The sequence below is a fragment of the Euprymna scolopes genome, chromosome 15 (assembly GCF_053919585.1).
Source record: "Euprymna scolopes isolate OS-2025 chromosome 15, ASM5391958v1, whole genome shotgun sequence".
In the NCBI taxonomy this organism is placed as follows: domain Eukaryota; kingdom Metazoa; phylum Mollusca; class Cephalopoda; order Sepiida; family Sepiolidae; genus Euprymna; species Euprymna scolopes.
Window position 1 is genome coordinate 42,281,739 of NC_136496.1, and position 27,118 is coordinate 42,308,856.

Sequence of the window (27,118 nt, forward strand, 5' to 3'; positions counted from 1 at the left end):
GGAGAAATCCTTTTAGACTGAGGAATTTTTAATTTTGTTCCTTCTCCCACATTAAAAACCGACATTGTATTTAACTCTGCCCTCAAGGAACATTGTACGGAAACTCATCGCAAGAAAATAGAATTTTAATAAAAATGAAGGCAACATTGGATTTTTTTCAAACAATTTTAAAACATTTTTTTTTAAATTGAAGCATCATTTGATTTTTTTTCCAAACAATTTAATGGAAAGAAGTTGCTGTAAGAAAAAATTGAATTTTGATTAAAAAAAAATGTTTGAATTAAAGTAAAACTATAACAAAATATTGTTTTAATTATTGTCAGTGTTGAATTAGGTTGAAAAGTTGTGTCCCTATGAGTCGTTCAATGAAACCCAACAAAATAAAATATCCCTGCCTGCATAATGCATAAGAGCCTCACTGTTGAATTACGTTGAAAAGTTGTGCCCCCTATCCGTCATTCAATAAAACCAAACAAAACAAAATGGCCGCGCCTGTATGATGCACAAGTGCCTTATATTTTCATACAATTAATGTTTTTACAATTTTATTTGGATAAAATAAATGTCGTTTGGTGTTTTTGCATTTAAGGACTCGCACTATTTGTTAAATTGTATTTACAAGTTAAATTCAAGTTCTACAACATCATTTTTAATAAATTGTTTTCTTAAACATTTGGCCTTGAAAAATAATCATAGTCAGGCAACTCTGTATCTCGGCCCGTGTCGTACATGAGTGCAAAACCCGCTATAACTTACACTTTTAAGTTGTTGTTGTTGTTATTGTTATTATTATTATTATCATTATTATTATTATCATTATTATTATTATTATTATTATTATTACAAACATAGTTTAAGTAGAGATAATTTTCTATTGAAGAAATGGCAAAATTATTTAACTGTAAAGAATGTATGTGACTGAAATAGAAAATAATGCGACAATCCGGCAAATTATACATTTTTTCATTTAATAACAACAATTATCACAATTACTCGGTTTTCTAAAGTTTTCAAATGTATTTCTTTTTCATTTGAAAAAATATCTATAAATATGAAGCATTCCGATTAGATAAATTATTTTATATTATTTAGAGATGCGTATTGGGATTAATTTTGATTGTTTGGACTATCGCTTTCATCTCGTTAGTTGTTCTCGCAGTAGAATCTTTTCCGACCCTTGGATTTTGATGAAAATTACCCAAAAGCAAAAAAGCAAGATCATATAATGAATAATTGTCTGGAAACGCAATATCTCCCTGAAGAAACTTGTGGGGCTTGAGCCCGGGGTGTTTTGGAATAAAAAACGATCCGTTGGGGGTTAATTTTTATTTTTATATGAAAAAAGTTAATACTTGTGTCTAAATAGAGGTTTTTAATTGTACCGAATTCAAATCAATGCATCGTTTTTTATGAAACAGTTATTTTGCTGTTTTTATCCTGATGTTTTACATCAAGCCAGGGGTTTAAATGGGAAAATAGCCCAAATGAGTCGGGGGACAAATAGTTTTTGGCTTTTTTATCAATTTTAACCAAAATATGGGCATTATTATTTTCTAATTAAAAATCTAATAATTGCAAGAGTGTGCTTAGATCTATTACACTTTCTATGTTAACTTCCAATCTGTTTTGATTTATCTTTTGTAATAGTTAATCTAATTAAAGCTTTAATTTTCTATATTTACTTCCTTTATTATTACTAGTTATTTATATTTTAATATTATAAATTCTGTTTTCTTTTTTTAATATTATTGTTATTATTTAAACTATATTCATTCACTTGGGACTTACGGTGCAACGCGTACGTTATTACATCAATTAAGTGGTGTATAAGCGAGAAGTTTATTTCTACCTTAACTATACGCATTCAAAACATTTATTGCTTATAATGAGTTAAATAAAATATAGTCCACTACGATGGGATTGGTCTTGGTATTACAAGTCTACTAATATATTGTATCATCTAATTTCATTATGACATTTATACAGATTTTATGTTTATTATACTTAGAGTGTAACATAATTAAAGTTCAAATTTATATCACACTATTCCACTTCCGGTTTTATAGTTGTTCCTTCAGACCGTTTTTATAATGTGATACATTGTATTGTTTTGTTGATATAAAAGTATATATGCTCCTTAAATTGCTTGTCACTCATTATTTGCACCAAAATGTTAATATTATACTGCTTTACTATTTTGCATATGCATAATATTCTCCTTATCCTCTAGTATATTTATAGTAATAAATATATACTAGCGGGACATGTGGAAACTCGACAGGGGACTCATTCATATGTATTATATTGGTGTTGGCATTCTGTAGATGTTCAGTGTAAATAGTGACGCTCTGATATTATTGTAGCACTTTTGTTAAAACTGCAAAAGTACTTATCTAAGCTAACACGAACACCCGGCAAAGCCCGGTCGTAAAGTACGCTTAAATATAATATTTTTATTCTTGCAGATTTAGTATATATTATTTTAGAGTTAATGTTCTATCGATTTTTATATATTATAAAGTTGCAATTTCAAAAATAAAAAAATATATCCATATGACTTGGGTGCATTACATTGAATCGAAACCGAAATAAAAACTTATGAAAAAAAAAAAAAAAAAAAAAAAAAATATATATATATATATATATATATATATATACTAGCAAAAGAACCCGTCTTTGACTGGGTTCAAAAACAGCATACAGAAAATGAACTCTGATTTATGAAAGTATGATAGGTTATGAAAAGGAAGGGTTGTAAAGAGATAGCTTAGAATTTGGGGGTATCAAAACCAAAGCAAAATATGATGAAAGTAAAAATAAAATAGATAAACCCCATAATTTATTATACCATACCTGTTCACATTAAAACACTTATCACAATATTCTGTGGATCTATATTAAAAACCCTTGTTAAACGTTGTGACATATTCACATTCTATGACGGCCAGGCGCGAACAAACACCCCATAATTTTATTATACCATATTTCTTCAAACAGAAACATAATCATCAAAGTATACTTACGCAGATAGATATGAAAAGTCTTTATTAAAGTTTGTACTTATTTCCATTCTATGGAGGCCAGGTGTGAACGAAGACCCCCTAATTTTATTATACCATTCCTATTTAAGTTAAAACACACTTATCAAAGTGTTCTTATGTACATCTGTATCAAAAACACTTGTAAACGCTTTTTTTTAATTTTTTAATTTTTTATTTCCATACTTTGTGGACCAGGCGCGAACGCAGACCCCACAATTTTAATGAACCACTGTTCTGCCAGATCAAACATACCCATTCCTGTGTCTCGATACATCTTCTATCATTATATGTAATCAGTTTTTTAAAATAGTCAACCATATAGGAGCCTATTCGTGACCAGACACACACACACACATATACACACAGAGATTCAGCTTTATATACATATATATATATATATATATATATATATATATATATATAACTTGAGTTCATTCAGCCATAATCGAAACCAAAACCAAAGCTTATGAAGAATTCTTGATAAGATTATTTATAAACAAAATAGATAACTGGAGTGCCATCAGTTATAATCGAAACCGAAACCAAAACTTATAAAGAATTCTTGATAAAATTATTTATGACAAGAAATGAAAGAACATAACAATTGAACGACCCGTGACACAGAAAATAACACACACGCTATAGTGTAGATCATATTTCAACTTATTATCTAACTTCAAGAAAAGTTTAGTATTTTTGATATATAGGAATCTAACTTTCATTTTACCACTTATGTATTATTCCTTATTGAATTGTCATTTTCTTTTACTTTTATTTCCTAATAAATTTGTTTTTAGGCTACTCCTGATTTCACTATATATTTTTCTTTGTTTATCTTGTACTAAGATTTCTTACATACTTTCCTATAAGCCTATATCATATTCTATTTTCACACATTACAGTATTCGTTCTGCGTGTCCATATCAAAAATATTTATAATTTCCAGGTAACATAGTGTTCATGTAGTTATGCATTATATCATAATTGTGATTATAATATATGCAGTTGTAATATAATTTACTTATTACTGAATATATATCGTATGCTATTGGTTATCTTATCTGTCCATCTATTCGATCATCTTCTAATAAAATAAAAGGTCAATATATACTTTCTTTCGTTTAATTTATTCATCTGTTCGTTCTTATACTTTTTATACTGAAGCTTGCCCTTGCGTATGTAAACCCCAATTATCTGATTACGTTTATTTATAATATTACTCTTATGTTTTAGAATCTCTACCGACTCTGTGATACATGAGTTACATCCTACTTTTCTATTAGGGCTGTATTTATTAGACTTAACTAAGAAAGCCAATTCGTGGATAATTCTTTTTTTACTTCCTTTCCATAGGATGCTAATGATATAGTGTTTTTTTTTCGTATATATGTTACATGCGATTGTGCGAAAATATTGCCAATAAAATCTAATGTTCTTAAATGAACAATGAAAAAGCGGTGAATTATATATATATATATATATATATGTGTGTGTGTGTGTGTGTGTGTGTGTATTATAATTCACCGCTTTTTATTGCTTATTACGTTTGTTTTTTTCTGTGAATGTGTATAAATTTTATGAACATTTACTATGTATGCTGTATATGTTAGCACAACAGCTGCTACAAATTCACCAATGACCGTCACACATGCCAGCCCATCGATCAGTTTAATTATGACATATTGTATATTTTCCAGAGTGTTCCCAGGATCCGCACCAATAAAATATTTTTCAATGTTATAAAATTTTCCCTTCAGATTTTCACACTTAAAATATAATTAGCACGAACTGTTGTCTTTTTTATTAGGTTGGTGCAAAAACAATATCGTTTTCTCACATATGTTACTTTTATATATGATTTCTGAATTAATTCATTGATATATTATGTTATATATCTTTTTAGCGGTTTTTCACTCTACCGAATCGTGTTATCCGTTACCGTTCTCAATCTCTTCATTCAATTTTTACAAACTTTTCGACAGTATGGACAAAATTCAAATCCGCATGATTTTTCTTGTTCCAGTTCAAACTAGGCCGAAAAGTTACCTAGACAACTCGTGATATCAATGATGCGTTTGATTCAGGAACCAATAATGAAAGTGTGGAGCAACGGTGGTTCAATAAATTTCGCAATGGCGACGAAAGGCTCGAAGATTAAGACGGCCACGGCCGGCCGACTGCGGTTGATAAAGAACATTTGAAAACCTTAATTGAAGCCGATCCTCGCGACGCTACACGTGAAGTTACTGTTGAACTCGAGCCTGACCAGTCAACAGTCGTTCGCTATTTAAAGCAAATAGGGAAGTCAAAAAGTTGAATAAATGCGTGCTGAATGAATTGAACGTTAATCAAAAATATCGTCGTTTTGAGGTGTCTTTTACTCTTCTTCTGCGCAACAAAAACGATCCATTTCTCGACCGGACTGTAACGTGTGATGAGGAGTGGATCCTCTACGACAACCGGCGACGTTCGGCACGGTGGATGGATACCGGAGAAGCTCCACAACACTTCCCGAAGCCAAAAAATTTTATGGTGACTGTTTGGTTATCTGCAACCGGTCTTATCCATCACAGCTGAATCCGATTACGGCGGAGAAATGCTGCTGACACATTGACGAAATGCACCAGAAGCTCTAATGTATGTGCCTGAGATTGGTCATTATTAAGGGACAAAATCTCCTCCATTACAACGCACGCCTGCATGTTGCACAACTGACCCTGCAGAAGCTGAATAAATTGGGTTACGAGATTCTGCCTCATCCGCCATATTCACCAGACCTCTCGAGCACCGATTATCACTTTTTCAAGCATCTCGACAACTTTCTGCGCAAAATTCTCTTGAATACGTTTTACTAATATTTCATATTTTAATATGACTTTGTTAAAATTATTTTTATAACAAAGCTCTTATTAATCAATATTTTTAAAGTGTTCTATACTTAATTTTAAGGCTAAAGAAACAAAAATTATTTCAGTAATTGTATATACGGTTAAAAACTGATGACAGATGTATTTTCTAAAAATAACATAGATTTTATTGTCTGACACACTGTGTGTATACATATGCGTGTACTATTATATGTTTATGCATGTGACTTTATCAATAACAGTTCATATGCATTATCCAAAACAGATAGGAAACAATAATTATATATGCTTATAAAGAACATGTCAAATCAACTTGTTCGATTAAAAGTAATGATCGCAGGGGCAATAACTCTTTGTTTCTTAATTAAACGTTGTAAATGCCTCAAAACAAAAGGAAGAGATTGGTGTATTAATGTCTTTATACCCTTAAGGAACTGGAAGTCACAATTTTTAGACCTCATCTCGGTTATTCTTATTTTTTCTAATAACGCCATTTTGAATCAATCGTAAAACAACATTATAAAGTACAACTGATATAAAGTATTATAATATTAAAAGGTACCAACCCGTTCTATGACTCAATCGCAAAGAATACAAATGAAAGGAAAAAACTTCAACTCGTTTTTCGTGTTGTACAAGGGTATTTATTTCCTCATTGTTACGGTTGTGACGTCACCCATGTTTCGAACCCGATTCCAAATGTCACTTATGTCTCGAACGAGATCTTGAATGTCATCCACGACTATAACGTGATATCGAACGTTACCTTCGCTTCTAAAGTGATCTCATTTTAAAAGTCTTTATGTTTTCCTCACGTCCATGCTTTGTTACAGTATAATAAGCCTCTTAAATCATTATATGTATGAGTTCCAGGTTACAACACTAGTTCATATGATTCATGCTTTCTTACAGTGTGACACTAGAGAGTAGACTGGGGCTGATACAGGAAGAGGTGGGATCCTCGCATCTTCCGAGAAATTGATTGAGACGAAGCGGCTCATTAAATGCTTGAGGGAAGATGGTGATGATAAATACAAAAACAAAAGAATAAAAAGGAACAGAACTACATATTAATATATATATATATATATATATATAATATGATTGATAGAAATGTATAATGGTGATTAAATCAAAGGTCTGCAAATTCTTAACCTCGAATTGGAAAGGTAAAGCTTAAGATAAAAACCTAAAAACATTTTAAAGTAATAAATGTCGATTTAAAACTGACCAAAACTGGATTTCAATTAAAAATATTGAAGCTAAAATTTTGAAAATTAAAACTTAAATTAGCAATATCTACTGAAATCTGACGATTTTAAATTTGTCTTTATAAAATTTCTAATCGAGCTATTGAAAATTTGAACTTGTTTTTTAATTTACAGCTAAGTTTATATTACTTGGGAATTGATATTTGTTGTTTTTTTAGATATTGTTGAAAACGAGATGTAAAATTCTAAGTGGAAATAACAACATCAATGCTTGAAAAAATGCTAATTGCAACAGAAGTTAAAATAATGGTAGACATACATTAGTAAAATGTTATTAATGCCAGAAGAAAGGCACTTGTCATTGCAGTCTCTACAGAATAATTTCATCTCAGGAAAGGTGGGGTAAGATATTCTATTATAAGAAATATCAATTCAAACATTTTAAAATTGTAATTTAAAAAAGAATTATGATGGTAAAACATGTAGGTCACTCGAAGTGAATTGCGTAATGTTTGCGGAACTGGAGTTTTTTTTTTTAATTGTCATTATTTAAACTACTTAAAACACAAATATATATTTTTATAAAAATGCGTTTACCAATGAATATATAATTCTGTTTTTGAATTTGTGATAATCATATCTTTTTTACATGATTTTGTAAATGTATATTTCATATTTTATTGCAGGTTCTTAAATCTAATGAACTGAGAAGGTTTGGTTACGATGACAAAATGACAAATCTTGCTAAATATGGATCTGTAAGTTTACCAAAAATCAATATTCATTTGTTTTTTCATTACTCGTAGCTTATACACACACACACACACACACACACATACACACACACATACACGTTACATGTTTTTAACATGTTCAACTATTGATCTACTAACCAAAACACGTGGCAGCGTGATATGTACACTAGGTACATATATTGGCAGTCTTTACTGAAAAATAAGAGAACTCTTCGTCTGTTGTCTGTAATTGTCATTACGGATCGAGAATGAGGAATTTATATATATATATATATATATATATATATATATATATATATGTGTGTGTGTGTGTGTGTGTGTGTGTGTGTGTGTGTTTACATTATTATCGAATTGGCAATTGTCATTCAATAATGTCGTTTGTTACTACTTAGTGTAATACAACTATTTGTAAATAAACAAATCGTAAGCAAAAAATTTCAAATGTCATTTACGAGCGACTATCCCGTATCTCAGTGCTAAGAGCTATCGAATATCAACCAGATTATTTCAGCACCAAACATCGTATTTGTGATGGGATTTCCATATCCAATCTATTGTTAAACAAACTTTTATTTTGCAATTTATAATTTCATATGGATGCATTTATCTAGAAGTTTGCCCTAACAGTCGTATTTATTTAGATATGACGACGGATTAGATTTAACTTTTGACGAATCCGATATTGAATACTATTTTTGCTCTGGCGCCGGAAAAGTATTCATAAAAATTTATCTATGTTAACAATATATTATCTAAGTTATTCTCAGTTACTTTATTCTTTGACTGAAATGAACATAAACAAGCCCGTCTCCAGTTTCGTTTTCGCCTGTAATTGATGCCAACGTTGTCTTCATTTCACTAAAATCATTTACATCACGCGCCATGTTTTCCTCTCATTGCTAGATGACGCCACCAAAAATCAACTTCAAAGATATTGACGTTCCAATGGCCGTTTTCTATGGTTCTAACGATGAACTTGCTGATCCGATGGTAAGATGAAAACTCGCTTGTTTTATTCTAAAACCATTGAAGTTTAAATTTGGAACAATCCTTTAGATGTATTCCCATGTTAATTGACGTAATTTTTGTTACCTATGGTATAATATATCAAAGTTTTTTTGGGAATATTAACTATCTTTTATTGTCTTATATGCAGATATATAGTACACTGTTAGTTAACTAAAAAGATGGTTTAAAGTTGAGATACTGGAAAATGCAGGAAATATACATTGTAAAGACAAAAACACAAAACAGACTGAAATACTTGGTATACGTAATTTCTCCAGTTATCCAACTAAACTGTTGTCCAAAGCAGGTAACGGCCTAGCAAATAGAGTTAAAGGTGGTTTCCGTGTAAAATAACATTTTGAGAAGTTACGCACTTTTATAATAGTTTGTTTAACTCTTAATTTAATAAAAAAATAATATTAATCTTACCTATCTGTTCAAATGTATGTATGAATGTATGTTTGTATGTCTGCCTAAAGTTTCGACAGAGGCGACGGGTTTCCACGAGATCGGCCGACAAATATCGAAAAATTGGCTAAAAACATGAATTCCTTCACCCTCAACTGGGCACTTTTCTATAAGGAGGACGTTGCTTTTTTTGCCGATATTTTCAAAAATCATCCCTCCTTTCGATTGACTAGTTGCCTTAATTTAAACTTTCGTCACTTCCGCTTATGGGATAGACAAAACTGCAAAGACGTTAGGGCTTTTTTTTACGTTCTTTTCCTTCTTCACGGTTTGGTTTCGAGCCTGCCTGCCTACTACCACTTTTTTTTTGGGGGGGGGGGCTCAAAACACACCTCCAAACACCTGGGCAACGTCGGACACCCAGGCTAGTAAAAAATAAAGACTAACGATGAAATTGATTCAAAATAAGTTTATAACCGTGTCTCATAATGCCCTTTTATTTATTATTTACATTCTTCAGACTCCAGTCTTCATCTTAAGTTTTATTTGCACAATGTTACGGTCGATATAACCTTCGATCTTCTTCAGGTGTAAATGGTCGAACTCGGTAATTTTTCTGTCGAACTCGGGAATTTTTGTAGCGAACACAGAAATATTTATGTCGAACTGGATCGCATGTAATGACGATTTAATTTTCATTTTCCAGGAACTTTACAACTAAATCACACCAAATACATTATCGAGTGCGCTACAGGTACTCGTGGATAATTCTATTACGAATTTTAGGAACTGTTTTTGTTCTAGATGCATATATCACTATCAAATACTACATATTATTACTATATATATATATATATATATATATATATATATATATATATATTATTTTATTACTTTCTGTATACTATATATAATTTATAATTAATGGTTTAAAATTCATACAAGAATTTTCTGAAAGGACCCATGGCTCAGTGCATAGAGTACTTGGCGTTCTTACAGTCAAATTAGGGCAAGTTTGTTTTTAATCATTTAACCTTTTAAGCGACCGCCTAAAAATCAACTGCCTTTTTTTGGTAAAATTCATGAAAACAAAAATAAAGATTAACTTTTCTATCGTTTCTTGTATATTTTTGCTTACTTTTTTTCGATTTCTCGGCTTTTAACATTTTTGCTAACTTCCTAAGTTCCTAATTCATGTTATGCTATTTTTGGGGCGCGCTTTTACAATATTAATGTTTTTGATAGCCTTGGTCCATTTGAGAGCTTTTTCTTGCGATATATTAAAAGCTCTAAGTGCGTTCATTTATTATTCTTAACCGAGTATTCAAGTTAGTATTAATATGATTTCGCCGTTTTGTCATGATAATGATATCTTTTCATATTAATCAGTCTGGTTACATACTTTTGCTAGAGTCTGTAATAAAGAGGACACTTTTCAGTTCGATATTTGATACTATTTCAATCTGATTTTTGTCTGAATCGGATACATTCTTGACGGACAATCCGTTAATACAAAATCTCATTACTCATGTTAGTTCCAATTATAAGTTTTGCTTCACATGTCACTACGTATTAACGTAACTTCACGGATAGATTGTAACATTTTAAGCACGTGACTTGAAATTCGATGCAGTGACGGAGTTTGCTCTTCAGATAGGTTCTTATTAGAACACGGTTTGTGTTCGAAAGCTCTGGGAATTAACGTGTTTTTATTGTACTGTCCGATTAAAAATTCGCAAGTGCTTATGCAATAAACCTTTTTATTAAACTTGCTGACGCTTGCTGATATCTAATTTTTTTTATTTATTACGTATATTTTTTGCCAATATTCCATTTTTTTTTTTTTTTTTTTTTTTGTATTTTCTGTTTGATGACTTACAAAGTCAAGAAATGCTTGCATGTATCAAACATTTCTTAAAGTCTGGAAAGAATCTGTCATGCTTCGGCCAAACTTTCTTTTTTATAAAGAAAGGGTTTATCAACAATAGTCCAAATTAACGTTTCATGACTCCTTTTGATAAAGGGCAAATTGTAATATCTCTTTATTTTCTGTATTTGGTCATTATTTTGGAAACCATACTACACTGGGACAATTTTGGCCGATAAAACCTACGACTTTCTTTAGCTGTAACTTGTAGAAGTCGAGAATATTTCTGTTGTAGACAAACAGTAAATTCCACTCCTTCACTGTAGAGGAAAAAGCTTTCTACTCTAAAATTTCCTCCATCAAACTGATAGACTTTGGAATTTCCTCATTTTTTCTGATTCCTTAACTGGAATGCCGAATTTTAAATATAATGCGAACAAATATCCTACTACTCAATTCACTATAGAATCCTCTTATAGGCATGTCTTCACGTCCAATTTGAAATATGCCTTGTCTGGAGTGAATAAGAGTAAAATAGAGTCTGGCTTTGTTTTTATTCACATTGAATTTTATGATGTCTACCCACAATGAAATATAAATCCAGGAATCTAAAGCTACCCTGTTAAAAGTATATATTTTATATAAAAACTGTCGTATGCTGAAAGTTTTCAAAAAAAAAGGAAACACAACGATGTGCATAGTTGAAGTTGGGATATATTGAATGTACAATTTATGAGAATTTAAATCTGAAAAATGAACCTAAACAGTGTTGATGAAAACAATCAAGAAAAAACTGATGCAATATCAACGTTTATTGAAATTGTATTTGTAAATAGAATATCTATTTAGACTGATGAATCGAAATTGAAAAATATATTTTTAATATGAAATCGATAAATTCCGCCATTTGTAATATGATAAAACTATATTATTATATTTCTAATTGCTATAAACAAATCAAACTTCTCAAAGTTGATGGTTAGACAATGTATGTTTAAGTTAATATAATAGAAACTACTAGCGAGGTCCACGGGAATTCCACAGATGTATTGTTCATCTTTTTTGTCTTTCTCTCTCTTTCTCTCTGCCACTCTCTCTTTCTCTATGCATATATATATATATATATATATATATATATATATATATATATATATATATATACGGTGTGTATTGTTTCATTAATTCTTAGCTCTTAATAGTAAGAGGCTGATGCAATCCGGCATGTTCATTTGTGCATAATTTGTAAAAGTAAAAGATCTCTAAAAAAAAAACTATTATTTAGATTTTTTTTTTAAATATTTCTTCATACGCCTAATTACCTATCGCTAATGAAGGTAAAACTCTGTGAAAGCTATGGCGGCAATCCGCAAACCTTGCCTATAGTACGTTATCCATATACGTTTCGGAAAATCGAAATGAATTTTAGAATCAGGTAAACTGTTTATTAGAAAGTTATACTTAAGAAACCCCCTTTATTCAATGAAGAAGAATAATCAATAGTGTGTCCCTTAAACATCCCGTAAGGAACTGTTGATAAGTTTTATGTAGAAAGAAGAAAAAAGAAACAAATGCCATGAAAAAGAAGAGGAAGTCACATGTCTGCTGGCCATTACAAAAATAGCGTCTTCGTTTACCTACGGGCTGTAAAGAATGGCTGGATCTAGGCAGTGAAGGAATAGACAGTTAAAGAAGAAAAAAACAGCGAAGAATCCGAAAAATAAAAAGAAGAATACGAAATCGATGACAAATCATAGCGTGTCTCCTATCCTGTAAAAAATTGTGTTTAAGTTTTATGTAGACAATAAAGACGAAAAGGACAGAGAAGCAGATGATTACAAAGTCGAAGACGAATCAATTGTGTGTCCCGTAAACACCTCGTAATAAATTGCGTGAGTAGTGTTCGAGGTAATATTCTGATAATCAGTGTCGTATTACTGTTTTATTGTCTTGATTCGTGTTTAATCGTTCGAAAAATACCGTATATCGGTATTCCCCTATTTCAAGAATGGCAAGTGCGCAGTGAATATGATTGGCCAGATTTTTAAAGGAAGCGTTCATTATTTTACGATTTGCAAATGAAAAAAGCTTATACCAAATGTATTTATCGATAAAGTAAACACAGCGAGCAACGTAGTAAAACTTTCGACTAATGTAAAGAAATTCCCGATTACGATGAGGAGCGTAAGAGGAGAAAATAAGCAGTAACTAAGACGTATTTAAGATTGTGACACTCCTAGGAATTAATATATTATTTTATAGCAGATTAATGTGGCTGCAAATATGCGCAAAACCTACATAAAATAGTTGCTAGTAGTCTGATTACAATAAATTTATATGTGGCGTCTGAGTTTGCCAAGCTATGATGATTTTTCGTAAGGGAATAATTGTCCCTAATTTATAACATTTTTAGATAATAACTACAATTAAAGTTAAACGTTCATAAGTCAAGTATCTTAGTTCAATTATGATCTAAAAGAAAAATCCATTTTGAACGCGCCCCTATCTTATAAAAGAATCTACACTATATTTTATAGACTTGGCCTTTCTGCTTGTGAGGTGATAACACTTCTTTAATGTACTTGCGATATTAGGTTGTACAAATGTGTAAACTTTGGTCAAAATTGGACTTCCTCCTTTAATCGGATTATTTCAATTATCGATTGTTTATACTTATCAGATACATCCTAGACACCTCAAGTATCTTTGTATGAAATTTTAAAATTATCGAATTAGCCGTTTTCGAGCACATATGGAATGAACTCACACACTAAATTACTTTTATATAATACTAGCGAGGGATACCCAGCGTCGCCCGGGTGTTTGTCGGTGTGTGTGAAAAAAAAACAGGTGCCCGTGAAAAAAACAAAGCCTTGACGACGCGCAGTTGGCAAATAGTAAAGTGTGAAAAAAAACAGGTGCTCGCTTTTGATTGACAGTCAGCATTTTGTGCGGGACAGTTTTTAATTAGGTCAATAAATCGGTTTGTTTGTTTTCAAAAACCCGCTCCCCCGTCTGATATGACGAAGTCGTCAAACGTTCATTGGCTCTGGGCCTGTCGAGTTTCGCTTTTTGTTTATACCGAAAACCGAATGTAATGCGTGCCGATGCGGGAAATGTGGAATAATTAACGTTTGAAAGTCAATAAAATTAAATAGACAGGCGAGCTCCATGATTAACTGCGAGATATTACAATTTATAGATGATATAAAAAGTTTTAAGAAGTTGTGAACCGAGCGAGCGCTTCTCTGAAAGAAGCTTTTTGTGGGCATCGAGGAAAAGCGTACATACATACATACATACATACATACATACATACATTTTCGCTTTTATATATATAGATAATATAATATTTAATAATTTTCTCTTTCAAGTAATAAAAATAAAAAAGAAAAAGAAAATGTCTCTTACTCTTTCTGTGAAAGTAATTGCCTGTGCGAGTTAATATTTTTCCATAAAATCAAACGAATGTATTTCTACATTATTTTCTCATAATCAATGTCGTTTGAAAACAATCAATAGTTTCTTTTATTTTACCGTAAAAATAATTGTCAACTAAAAGAAAAAATAGCAGTTATCTTATTCTTGGATTTATTTATTGTTACAAATCGTTTTAAATTAAATTATCTCTTTTCTTACAGTAAGACTACGTATCAGCTGAATTAACGAAAAAAAATATATGTATTCAAAATTATAGGATTCGATGTGTTAAAATTGAATAAATGTAAAAGAATGCAAAAAGTAAGTTTTTAAAACGGCTCAAGACAAGTTTCAATTCTGAGTGGTTTATTTCAAAATGTGTAAATTCTAACGTAAGAAAAATCTTATTAATATCAAATTATTTTCAATTATGAGCTCATCTTTTGTAGTAGTTTCAAAATTATTATGAAAGTGATAATCTAAGATCACGTTTTACTTTAGAATAAATTTAATGACTTTAAGGAAATTGAATGTATGCATGGTTTCGAAAAGCTTCGGGAACTGTTGAGTTGTTGAGTGTGGAAAGTGTTTTGGAAGTCGTATGTTATTTTCTTATTGAATTTGTAGTGACAGGTGTAAAATCGAGATCATTTTCTTAATATAGTATACATATATACTTATAAATATAGTATATATACTTATAAATATACTATACATATATACTTATAAATATAGTATACATATATACTTATAAATATAGTATACATATATACTTATAAATACAGTATACATATATACTTATAAATATAGTATACATATATACTTATAAATATAGTATACATATATACTTATAAATATAGTATACATATATACTTGTAAATATAGTATACATATATACTTATAAATATAGTATACATATATACTTATAGATAACATTTCATGTATCTACATCAGATTTTATGGGAATATTTTCAGTATTTATTCAGACAATCCTCGATAGGTAAATAGAGATAGATAATACGTGTTTTTTTTTAATGTATGGTAATTCAGCTACAAAGAATTTTCTGCGCTTTTCCCTCGTGAGAATTCGTCAGGCTAATACATTAGCTAATGCATTATTCTGACGACTCCTCACAGGATGGAACGTGTAAAATTCTGTGTAGCTTAATTGCCATATATATTTTTAAAGGTTACTATCTATCTCTACTTACGTATCGAGCATTGTCGAAGTAAATACTGAAAATATTTACATAAAATGTTATGTAGATACATAAAACGATATATACATATATATGTGTGTGTGTGTGTATGTGTGTATGTGCGTGTGTGTATGTGTGTATGTGTGTGTATGTGTGCGTGTGTGGAGGGTAGCAAAGATAGAAGAATAAAATAAAATATTATAATAAGCATTCATGTATTTCTAAATATTGAGAAAATAGTTATGCAAATGAGGTCTTCAAATAATCGTACTGGGGCCTTTTGCTTGCACAATATTTATACACTGTTGTATTATTCAGTTAAATAATATTAACGGTTTGATCATGAAAAAAACTTTCTAATTCATTCATTTCGATTATGATTTTTCAGCATCCAAACAGTTTCATTTTCATGCAATTTAAGAATTGTAAGATTGTAAGAATATATGTATTAAACTCCCATATTATATATATATATATATACATATATATATACTAGCAGAAGTACCTCGTTTGTTGGCTTTTCTGCTAAACACTCTTACTAAATAATATCGAAAAACAAAGAAATAAAAACAGTTTTTAAAAATAATGGAGCTTTACTTACTTTAGTAAAATAATCCGAAACAGCAAAATTAGATATTAAAAAGAAAACACGTAATTACTTTAGTTTTTTAAAGCAAAGAATCGATATTAATATGAATAAGAATAAAATGGCGCCCTTTTCAAGCAGAACAGCTTCGTTTCAGTTTTACAGTATTGAACGGTGTAGTATTGCACCGTCGGATTCAGGGTTGTACTATTGTAATGTAAAGAACACGCAGAAAGGGTTGTAATCAACTGAACTCCTTCTAGTACACCGACAAAAAAAGCTTAAACAAATATATAAATTAAAATAAAAAAGGTTATGTAAATGTTTTTAAAAAGACACATAATCACGTGAACAGGATTTTTCCTTCTTTTGACACGATAACAAGTAACGTTCTTTTTTATTATTTATCTATTTATCTATTTTCGAAAGAGTGCCACGTGCAAGTGGAGAAGGAAAAAAACAAAGTTATGCAAAATTTGTGTCGAGAATTGTCTAAAGTTCCGACCTTTCTTTTTTTTTTTGGCTTTCACTTTAATAAAAACATGAATTTATGAGGTGAATTTATTCGACGCAATATGATTCAAATCAAAAAAATAAAAAAAAAAGCTAACGTGAATAAAGTTAAAGTTAAGGTGTTATTTGTGGACCCTCACCGCTTTTAAAAAACCTTGTTAAACTTTGTGACATATTCACATTCTATGGAGGTCAGGCGCGAACGAGCACCCAATAATTTTATTATACCATATTTCTTCAAACTAAAACATAATTATCAAAGTATACTTACGCAAATAGATAGGAAAAGTCTTTGTTAAAGTTTGTGCCATATTTCCATGGAGTACAGGCGCGAACGCAGATCCCACAATTTTACCATACCATCCCTATTTAAATTGAAACATACTTATCAAAGTATTCTTATGTACATCTATATCAAAAGCCCTTGTAAACGTTTTCTTTTTTTCATTTTTTATTTCCATATTTTGGGGGCCAGGCGCGAACGCAGACCCACAATTTTTATGAACCACCGTTCTGCCAGTCAAACATACCAATTTCTGATCATCGATACATCTTCTATCATTATATGCAATCAGTTTTTTTTTAATAGTCAACGATATAGGAGCCTATTCGTGACCAAACGAACACACATAGACGTTCAGCTTTATATATATATATATATATATATATATATATATATATATATATATATATATATATATATATATCGATGGGGCGTAACTTTGGTGTACGCTTAAGTCCGAAATTTATAATTACTTGATGAGTGTATGTAAGCATCTAATGAGTCATTTTTTTTATTTTCAGGATATCGAACGTTTACTTGCTGACTTACCTGAGACGGTTAGCAAAATTAAGATTACTGATTACAGCCATTTGGATTTTCTCTATGCTACAGATGCCGAAAAAACTATATTCAATCCATTGATGTTCCTAATGAAATATCATTAAAGTTAACTTGTTACATGTTAGGCCTTATCTTATAGCATTATTGCTTGGTTTATCACCATTTAATTAAACATGATCCCTGAAAATCATTAGTCGTTAAATAAATATTTGTTTGTTATTTTTGTATATGTTGTTGATTGTTTATTCTTCTTTGGCATTTTGATGAATAACGTGGAAATTGTTGTTGTTAAAGAACACAGCCTCTCATGCACATATTAGGTTGTTTCATAAGTTCCCGGCGTTTTTTAAGCAAATATCAGAATTTTAACAGCAAAAGTTCGTATTGGACCTAAGCTCCTAGTTTTTGTGTGAATTCCATCGACTGAAAGTAGCGTGAAATAGTCGCAAAATCACATTTCATATTTTCAGTAAATTCTCTAATGTCTGATGGGCATCTTCCTTTAAAAGAACCCTTAGTTGGAAAAACGAGAAAAATATATATGAGAAAAAAAAACGATGATTATTGTCTTGTAGAACAGAATACGAACTTTCTAATGATATATAACACTTTGCCAAATATCAGCACATGTTTTAGAACAAAACATTTTTATCAAACGGCGGGAACTTATGCAACAACCTGATATATACATACACTTATACATATATAAATCTATACATACACTTATACATATATAAATCTATACATACACTTATACATATATAAATATATACATACACTTATACATATATAAATATATACATACACTTATACATATATAAATGTATACATACACTTATACATATATAAATATATACATAACGTAATAAATTTAATGTTATTCTATTATTTGATTTAGTGTCAGTTTTTGAACAAGAATACTTTTTACACATGTTTCTGTAATAGTTGTAAGAATCACATGTAATCCTATTTCAGAAAGACGATGTGAAATAAAAATTTGAGGGAATCAAAAGTAGAATTCTTTCACAAAATGAATATTATGCGATTACATAAGAAAATAATAATGTTCAAAATATTCACAACATTTAAGACATAAAACAAGAATATATAAAATTTTTGAAAATTAAAAAGCAATGACAACATTGAACTAGCAGACCAGCAACCTCATTCCGTTACAATAATCAGATAATATATGTATATTCGTATGCAATGTGAAGCGATAACATTATCGCCATAGAAAAGACGACATGATTCCATTTCCGTTTGATGAAAACCGGTTTTCATTTTTTTGTTGCAAACCAACTACTAGTTGGCCAGTTGTGTACAAATCCCAAGAGCGATAGGAGGATTCTATCATGTCTGAAAGTGACAAAATGTTCTACGAGTGAGATCGAAGATGTGCCGTGTACAACTCATGCTCCTTACCGGTCCAAGTTATGACAACAAGACAATTCCCAGCACCCTCAAAATGCATCGCTGGATTGTCACGAATGATCAGGGTGATGGAAACAATGTCTCCGGCCACGCTTATAATTTTGGTGTGGTTCAAAGTGAGGGCCACATAATGCCACCTCACATTTTCGAAGTCGGCTAGAAAGTCAACACCAAAGTGTACTTGGATGTGCTGAAGAGCAGTGATTTCCTGGTGCATACACTGGGTGTGGCAACGGGACTCGGTATCGGCCTATACGTCCAAAGAGATCCAGGCTTGGCTCCAGAAGGAATGCTACGACTTTGCATCCTTTTTTCACTGGCTCTTCCCCTCCCCGACCTGAACCCTCTGGACTACTACGTTTGAGCATCACCAAAATGACCTCTCACAACACCAAAGCCAACCTGATCGCTGTCACCCGCCAAGTATTCGCCAAGATCCCGCTGACGTTTGTAAAAGAGGAATGTTCCATATTCCGGACTCGTATAATGGTGGGGATTGAGGCTGCAAGCGGTTACATTGAATATATGTCAGCTCTTCTACATAATCAAGTTACCTGAACTGATTTTTCAAATAAAATTTTAAAATAAAGCTGTGTTGTTTTCTTTAAGGCGACAACTTAAACGTTCCACACTACATTTATAGATAAAATATTCATTAACAGAAACATGTTTCTGGCGACACTATGTTAATTAGGATTAGACACCACAACCGTCAAGCATTTACTCATATGCGTTAACCGTTGCGCTGAGAAGAGCTTGCATAAACTCGCGTATTAATTCATTGCTTATCAATTTATGTCGTAATAATTTTTTTTTTTTTTTTGTAAATTCTATTAATTGGCCAGCCTGGGTCTTGGGGAGATTTCTCTAATTACATACGCATGAGTTTTCTCCCCTACATTTCATTTATAATCACATAAATAATTAAAACAGTCAGAACAAAATATATACGAGTAATATATCAGTAGCTTGTATATGATCCGAAAGGTTTAATAGTGGATAAAGTTAAAACTGGAAAATTTCACATATAAACGTAAAGTAGATAATTTTTTTTTTATTAGAAATCACACTCAAGTTATGATTACGTCTCATGATATTTAATTATAAAAAGGAGTTTACAGTGACACGTGATGGATTAGCTATTAAAACTTTCTTTTTTTTTTAATTTAATATCGTACTATGGGAGATCTGCTGCAAGTCATCTATCGGGATATTTTGCATGTAGACTGTATACTAGAAAAGAAAACGAAATGCTTCGAAAGCGTTAAGCCACAGATTATGTTTTATTATCGTTATTTATAATCGCTTCTATCGAATCATTAATAAAAACCAAGAAGATTAGTAGAGAGAAAACGAATTACTACTACGTGTCATCTACACAACAACAGTCCAGATATTATGTCTGGAAAATCTACTGAAATCAGAGAATTAGTTCCTGTCGTTCTACACCCTATGAAGACTCCGGTCTCCCTCAGTCAATGGTCGTATCCTGGTAAAATAGGACAATTATAACACGGCAAAGACCGTAGTGTTCACTGGTACATAAGTATAGTCCTAGGTGGTTCTGATTCGGAACACCCAATAAAGTTTAATGGCGTTGTATTGGTCGGTTCTCCGATGACGGTCGATACGAAGCTTCTTTAATTTCTTGCCTTCACAGTGGCTCGCATGTAAAGAACAAAATTAGAAAAAATAATTTTTTAAACAGTGCACAGCTCAAAGTCTCCAGGAAATCCACACGTCCCGGGTTTACGGGCGCTGGGTTGGCCAACCTCTCTCTTGCTTGCTGTCTCCGGAAAGAAATTACTTGAATTGGTATCATTCATTTGCAAGTTAGTAACGAATTTCGTACGCAACAAATAATTGACTCCAGACGTAATCTTAGATCTTCATTTGTAAATATTGATTATTAAATAATTTCTGAATAAAAGAAAAATGTTATTGTTACAGCAAAGAAAAAATATATGCAATGTCTTTTTTCAACATGCAGCCTGCTTCGACAGTGACTCAACAGAATCTATTTTCCGACAGCCGATTTTCTCTTCTCTCTCTCTCTTTCTCTCCCTCTCTCTCTCTCTCTCTCTAATTGCCGGTCAGTGGACGAAACGTAGTGCAGGGTGGGGTGAGTAGACAGCTCCAACTCTTAACATTAACTGGGATTTTCTGCTCTCGACTGGCGAAAAACCACATTGCGCATCGTTTTATTAGAACGTAACGGTGTGGGGTTTGAGGAGTGGGTTTCTCATCCAGCCAATCCATTTTCATTCGGTCAATGTAGCCATGATTGGCTAAATTGACCACATCACTTGTTCATATTAATTAGGGGGGGGTCAGCAGTAATTGAATTTTCCCACACAGGCAAAACTGAAAACCTTATCCCGGATAAAGCAATATTATTCGACCCCATGTAAGGGTTCCCGTCACAAACCAATATTATTATTAAGGTCATTATCAGACTCTTCATTTCCGAAGATTTTTTTTCTATTGTATTTTACGTCCCAAACCAAAAAGTTTTTATCAACAAGATCACATGATTATTGCCCAAGATTGTTCACACAACAAAAAGCTCTAATTCGCCCGTTACTGAATTTTCGACGATCACAGTAAGAAAACTCATTTTACACTTTGAAGCAAGAAACCAACCAAGAAAATAACTCAAAACATTGACATAGCTATTATTATGTATTGTTTTTAATCTACATGACATGACAATGTTCACATTTCAAGACACTAAGAACTTTATAAAGCGTTTAACTGAAGTAAACTGATTTTTTTAATTGGCTATATGCGGGAAAAATCTTTAAATGAATATTACATAGTAAATCGATGTCTACGATAATATGTCTAAAAAGTGGAAGATAATGATGAATTAATTTAACTTAGAGACGGTTATCGTCACATAAGTAAACTATGTACTTTCTAAAAGTATACTTTATGTCGAACATTTTGAAATATATCATCGAACTGTATATGCAATAATATATTTTGGTTATTGTATAGCAGTTGTGACATTATTGAAATAAAAAAAAAAGACTGGAGAAGCCATTATTCGTTACATTGGTAAATAAAATTAACAGCTTGGTAAAAATGTTATATTCTGATTGAGATCCGATCATATTGTAATTACGGAGGCGGTAAATAAAAAGTTCAGAAACATATTTGATATCAGAAAAAAAAGTTTAATTAAGTCGACCTAACGAGGTTGTTCGAAAAAGTAACTTCGCGGAATAGATTAAATTATACAAGGAATTATATACTTATTAAACGCCAATATATAGTTATCCTCGGGCAGAATATCTCGCTTTATCATTCACTGCGATTAGACAAGCAGCTGAAATAATCCTATTGATTTAATCCTATGTCCAGACGACAGTCGGTGCTTCTATCCACTTGGCTATCAATTAACGTCCGCTGTCAGTAAGCGACATCACAATCATAAGCATTGTCAATTACTGATATTCATAAACGATCACCCCGATAAAATTGTCTGAGATGGGTATATTTGCTGATGATAGAACGCTGTATAATTAACATTAAGAGGAAACGGATACACAAATATCTAAAGCAATGGAAGAATCCTTAGAAAACGACTTCCGGTCCAAAGTAGAATTGGGACGTACATGTATGGTAATATTACATCCTACTAAGACTAAGCTTCTTCCTTTAGCAAGTACAAGAAGCTTCTCAGCAATGGATAGCTATGAGTAATAACACAATACATTAGAGCTTATTATTTAAACTGCTTAGCTTAACGTTCACATGCAACATGGGTCGAAAAAAAAATACATAAAGGATATTGCAAATAGTTACCGTGCTAAACAAATAAGTCATACCTAAAAGCAGTGGTGTAGCAAGGGCGCTGCGGGGGTGGCAGTCTGCACTGGGTGGCACGTGCCGTTGAGGGCGGCATTTTGAGACTGTAAAAACAAAATAAAAATAAATGAAAGCTAACAAAAAATTTGAAATTTTATGCCGAAAAGGTTGTAAAAAATCGGGACTTTTAGAAATATCGGAATCAGAAAAAATGTGTCCCTATTTTAGGGGCGGCATTTTGAGAGGTTAAAAATAGAAAATAGAAAACATAAACAAAAGCTAACAAAAAAATCGGATTTTTTTACTGAAAAGGTTGTAAAAAATCGAAACATTTAGAGGTACCGAATGAGAAAAATGTCTCCCTATTTTACGAGCGGCCCATCTCGCGGGGGGGGCAGCATTTTGAGGGGTAAAATAAAAAATAGAAAAAATAAATAAAAGCTAACAAAATATCTTAAATTTAATACCGAAAGGTTTTTTAAAAATCGGAACTTTTGGAAGTATTGGAATCGGAAAAATCTGTCCCTATTTTACGAGCGGCACATACCATGTGAGAATAGAAATAGAAAATAAAAAATAAATAAAAATAAATAAAAGCTAACAAAAAATTAAAATTTTATACCGAAAATGTTGTAAAAAGCGGAACTTTAGGGGTATCGGGATCGGAAAAATGTGTCCCTAATTTACGATTTCAAAACCGATTATTTTAAATTTTTTATTTAATTTTTGATTATTGGTATTAATCATAAATATTTACTGTTTTGAAATTATCACTAAACTAAAATTATAATAACATATAAATGTAAATTTTTTTTATTTGTAAAACAAAGTTTTTAAAAAGTTGCATAAATTCTCTAGGTAACCTTTCAAAGAAAGCAGTTGATTTACATGTTCCAAAAAATGTTCAAAATTAAACAAAACATTTTTGTCAAGAAAACTCTTTCAAACATCACTGATAATTAAATAATACAACGGTAAATAAGCAACAGAAAATTACATAAATTTGGAATTATAGAAACATTAAGCAAGTACGGAATAAAAATAACTGTAAACAGATTTTATGATCGTCATATCAGGGATTATAATTTTGAATGGGGACCAAGCGCTACACCTCAAATACTATTTAAATGGCTTTCTATTCGAGAGTTTAAATATTGCCGAATTTCTATCAAGTTTCGAACAATCACAGAGTAATTGATTTTTTTCAAACTATTAACAAACTTTTATAATCACTGACGTATTTATGATTAAACCGAAATTTATTATGATGAATTAATTCTGGTAATAGGATTTTAATTTATTACTTTTTTATATTATTATAATACTTGTGAAAGATAATACAAGAAAAATCTCCATAGAACGCGTACCTAACTTAGAAAAATCGACTTACTTGCTTTAAAACAAGAGTAAATATTTAAAAATATGTATATTTCTGTGAGAGGCACTTGAATCCTATTTAAAACTATATCGTCTTTAACAATGGTCTTAAACTCCACCTTCGACTGACATTTATTCCGTAGATGCTTAATTTTCATACCTTACAAAAATTAGTTCCCCGGTGTCTAATTTTCCTAAATTTTATTAAATTAAAATATAAAAAGTGATTTTTAATGTTTTGATTTATTTGGGATTTTATCTGTTTTTGCTTTAATTTGCTGGTGGGTTCTGTCCAGTGTCCATTTGTCTGATGCTGTAGGTATATATATAGATTTATATATATAAATGGGTGTATGTATATATATGTATGTATATATACTAGTGATGGGACGATTCCAAATTTTTCCCCAATTCCGATTCAATTACCGATTCTGTCTTAAATTCCCGAGCAGATACGATTCTCGATTCCGATTCTTTTTAAATATGTAAATATTTAATTAATGATTTGTTTTTGTCTTTTTTTATTTTCAAATCACTATAAAACCTTATGATACCTGCATATATTTTTACAAACAAAACACGCACTTTGTGTATGTGTGGGGGGGACATATATTAAATATACGGGGGGGTTCTAAATATTTTTCTCGAATGTTTTCCTTTTAATTGATTGAAAATAATGAAACAACTAAAGATGCATTTCTCTTTTAAAATAAAGCTGGTTTGCATTTGTCATAATTGGCAAAATTCTACTTGAATATTTCATCAATAATTGAAAATAATTAACGATTGTTATGTAAAATAAAACGGTATAAGAACAGTATAGTTAAAACAGTCCCCTCTCCACTTTAAACCTGGGGTTCTAAATAAAACAGTTACTATATAGAAAACAATTCTTAACTTAAGAACGGGTGTGAATGTATTATTAACTATTCTATATGTTTTCTCTGCCAAAGAATGTTCATGTGTTTACCCAAATCATCAATATTTGCTTTGTTATTACTACTGACAAGGTCATAGATATGTAGTTGATTATTTTGTTTTAATGAAAAAAAAAAACGGAACAAAAAACAAGATACAAATAATTATAATATAAATACTTTTTACTAATATTACGAGAATTTTAGACTAACACCCTTGGCTAAAAATGATATTTTCCTTTTGTTTTATTCGACTTTCATATTGTTTTATGCGATTGCATATGGACACCTTGAAAATCTTACTTGAAAAAAAGCACAAGCAATCATTTTTCAATTTAAACTTTTGTACATTAATTTAACCTAAAATGATGAATAATCATCATTTCCAGGCTACTCTAACATTGTGGAACTATTCACTAAACCGAAGTCTGACTGGTAAGGTTGTAAAACTATGCTTAATCGCTTAGAACCCCCCCCCTAAAAGGCTTACAGAATTTATTTCCATGAGGAAAATAATGATTTTGGTTAGTGTTCTAAAATGCTACGATGTCTCTAAAATGAAAACTCATATTACGTCCAATTAATATTGCTCAAGCGTTTCTCAACTCGAAGGATCTAGAGATCCGATTGCTCAAGGAAATATGGTTGACAAAGTTGAACAACATATTTTTTAGAAGGAAACTAAGAAGTGGCGGAAAATTCTAGCTAAATTGCTGGACATCATCAGGTTTCTCACCAAACATAATCTGGCACTACGGGGTCACGGGGAAAACATCCATAATGAGGAAAGAGATCAAAACAGCAAAGGAATTTTTTTTAGAATTGGTAAATGTATTGGCCAAGTATGACCCTCTGCTCCGTGAACGTTTGGTGCAAGTCAACCTGAGAAAGAAAATTGCTACTTCTTATTTGTCACCAGAAATTCCAAATGAATTTGTGAACATTTTGGCAAAGCAGGTGAGAAAGAAAATCATTGATCAGATCAAAGAAAACAAATATTTTTTGCATAATATTTGATAACACTCCTGATGTCTCTCACAAGGACCAGATGAGTGAGATGTTGCGCTTCGTAAAAGTTGACGAAAATAAAGTGACAGTGGAGGAGTCGTTTCTCGGCTCCATCGAGATAAAAGGTAAAAGCGCGGAGGACATTTCTAAACTGATATTGAGAAAACTGGAGAACGATGGGATTCAGATTGGTGACTGTATTGGCCAGGCATTTGACAATGCTGCTATTATGGCACGCTACCGATCGGACGTGCAGAAACGAATCTCTGAAATCAACCCAAAAGCTCTATTTATGGTATGCACTCACAATTCATTGTGTACATGCCACTTCTGTAGCTGTTCACTCTGTTACATTTTTTGGAATACTAGACCGGTTATTCTCATTCTTGTCTGCATCTACAAATCGCTGGGACGTCTTGATTCAGTTGACCGGTTTAAGTATCAAGCGGAATATTGGAGATTATATGGAGTAGTCGAGCAGATGCTGTAAATGATGTGGTAAAAATATTATTGGAAGTCGTCATTGCTCTGGAACAACTCAAAGAAGAAGGCGAAAATACAACCACAAGATCAGATGCATCTTTAATTCTCAACTCGGTATTGTCGTTTCCGTTTCTTTTATTTCTGAGCCTTTGGAGAACTATTTTCCCCAAAATAAATGATGCCCAAAAGTATCTTAAAAAAAAGAGGCTGAATTGCAACAACGTTCTGTCAGGCGGACGACGTTGAGAGATTGCCTTATTCAGAATAGAGAAAAGATGGGAGATACTGCAATAGAAGAGTTTAAAAAACTACGCTCTTAAATGGGGATAAGCATGAAGCATCGTATCCGCAAAAAAAAACGAATGGGTGG

The 27,118-nt window shown here is 31.5% G+C and overlaps 1 protein-coding gene across 1 annotated transcript in view; it reads left to right on the forward strand.

Moving 5' to 3' along the window:
* LOC145294233 (gastric triacylglycerol lipase-like) overlaps positions 1–17,943 on the forward strand; it is an 81,471-nt gene extending 63,528 nt beyond the window's left edge. Inside the window, exons 8-10 of the mRNA XM_080141339.1 lie at positions 7,806–7,877; positions 8,778–8,864; positions 17,677–17,943. Coding sequence (XP_079997465.1) covers positions 7,806–7,877; positions 8,778–8,864; positions 17,677–17,820 — 303 coding nt within the window. The 3' untranslated portion in view covers positions 17,821–17,943. The remainder of the gene's footprint in view (positions 1–7,805; positions 7,878–8,777; positions 8,865–17,676) is intronic.
* Positions 17,944–27,118: the final 9,175 nt, after the last annotated feature.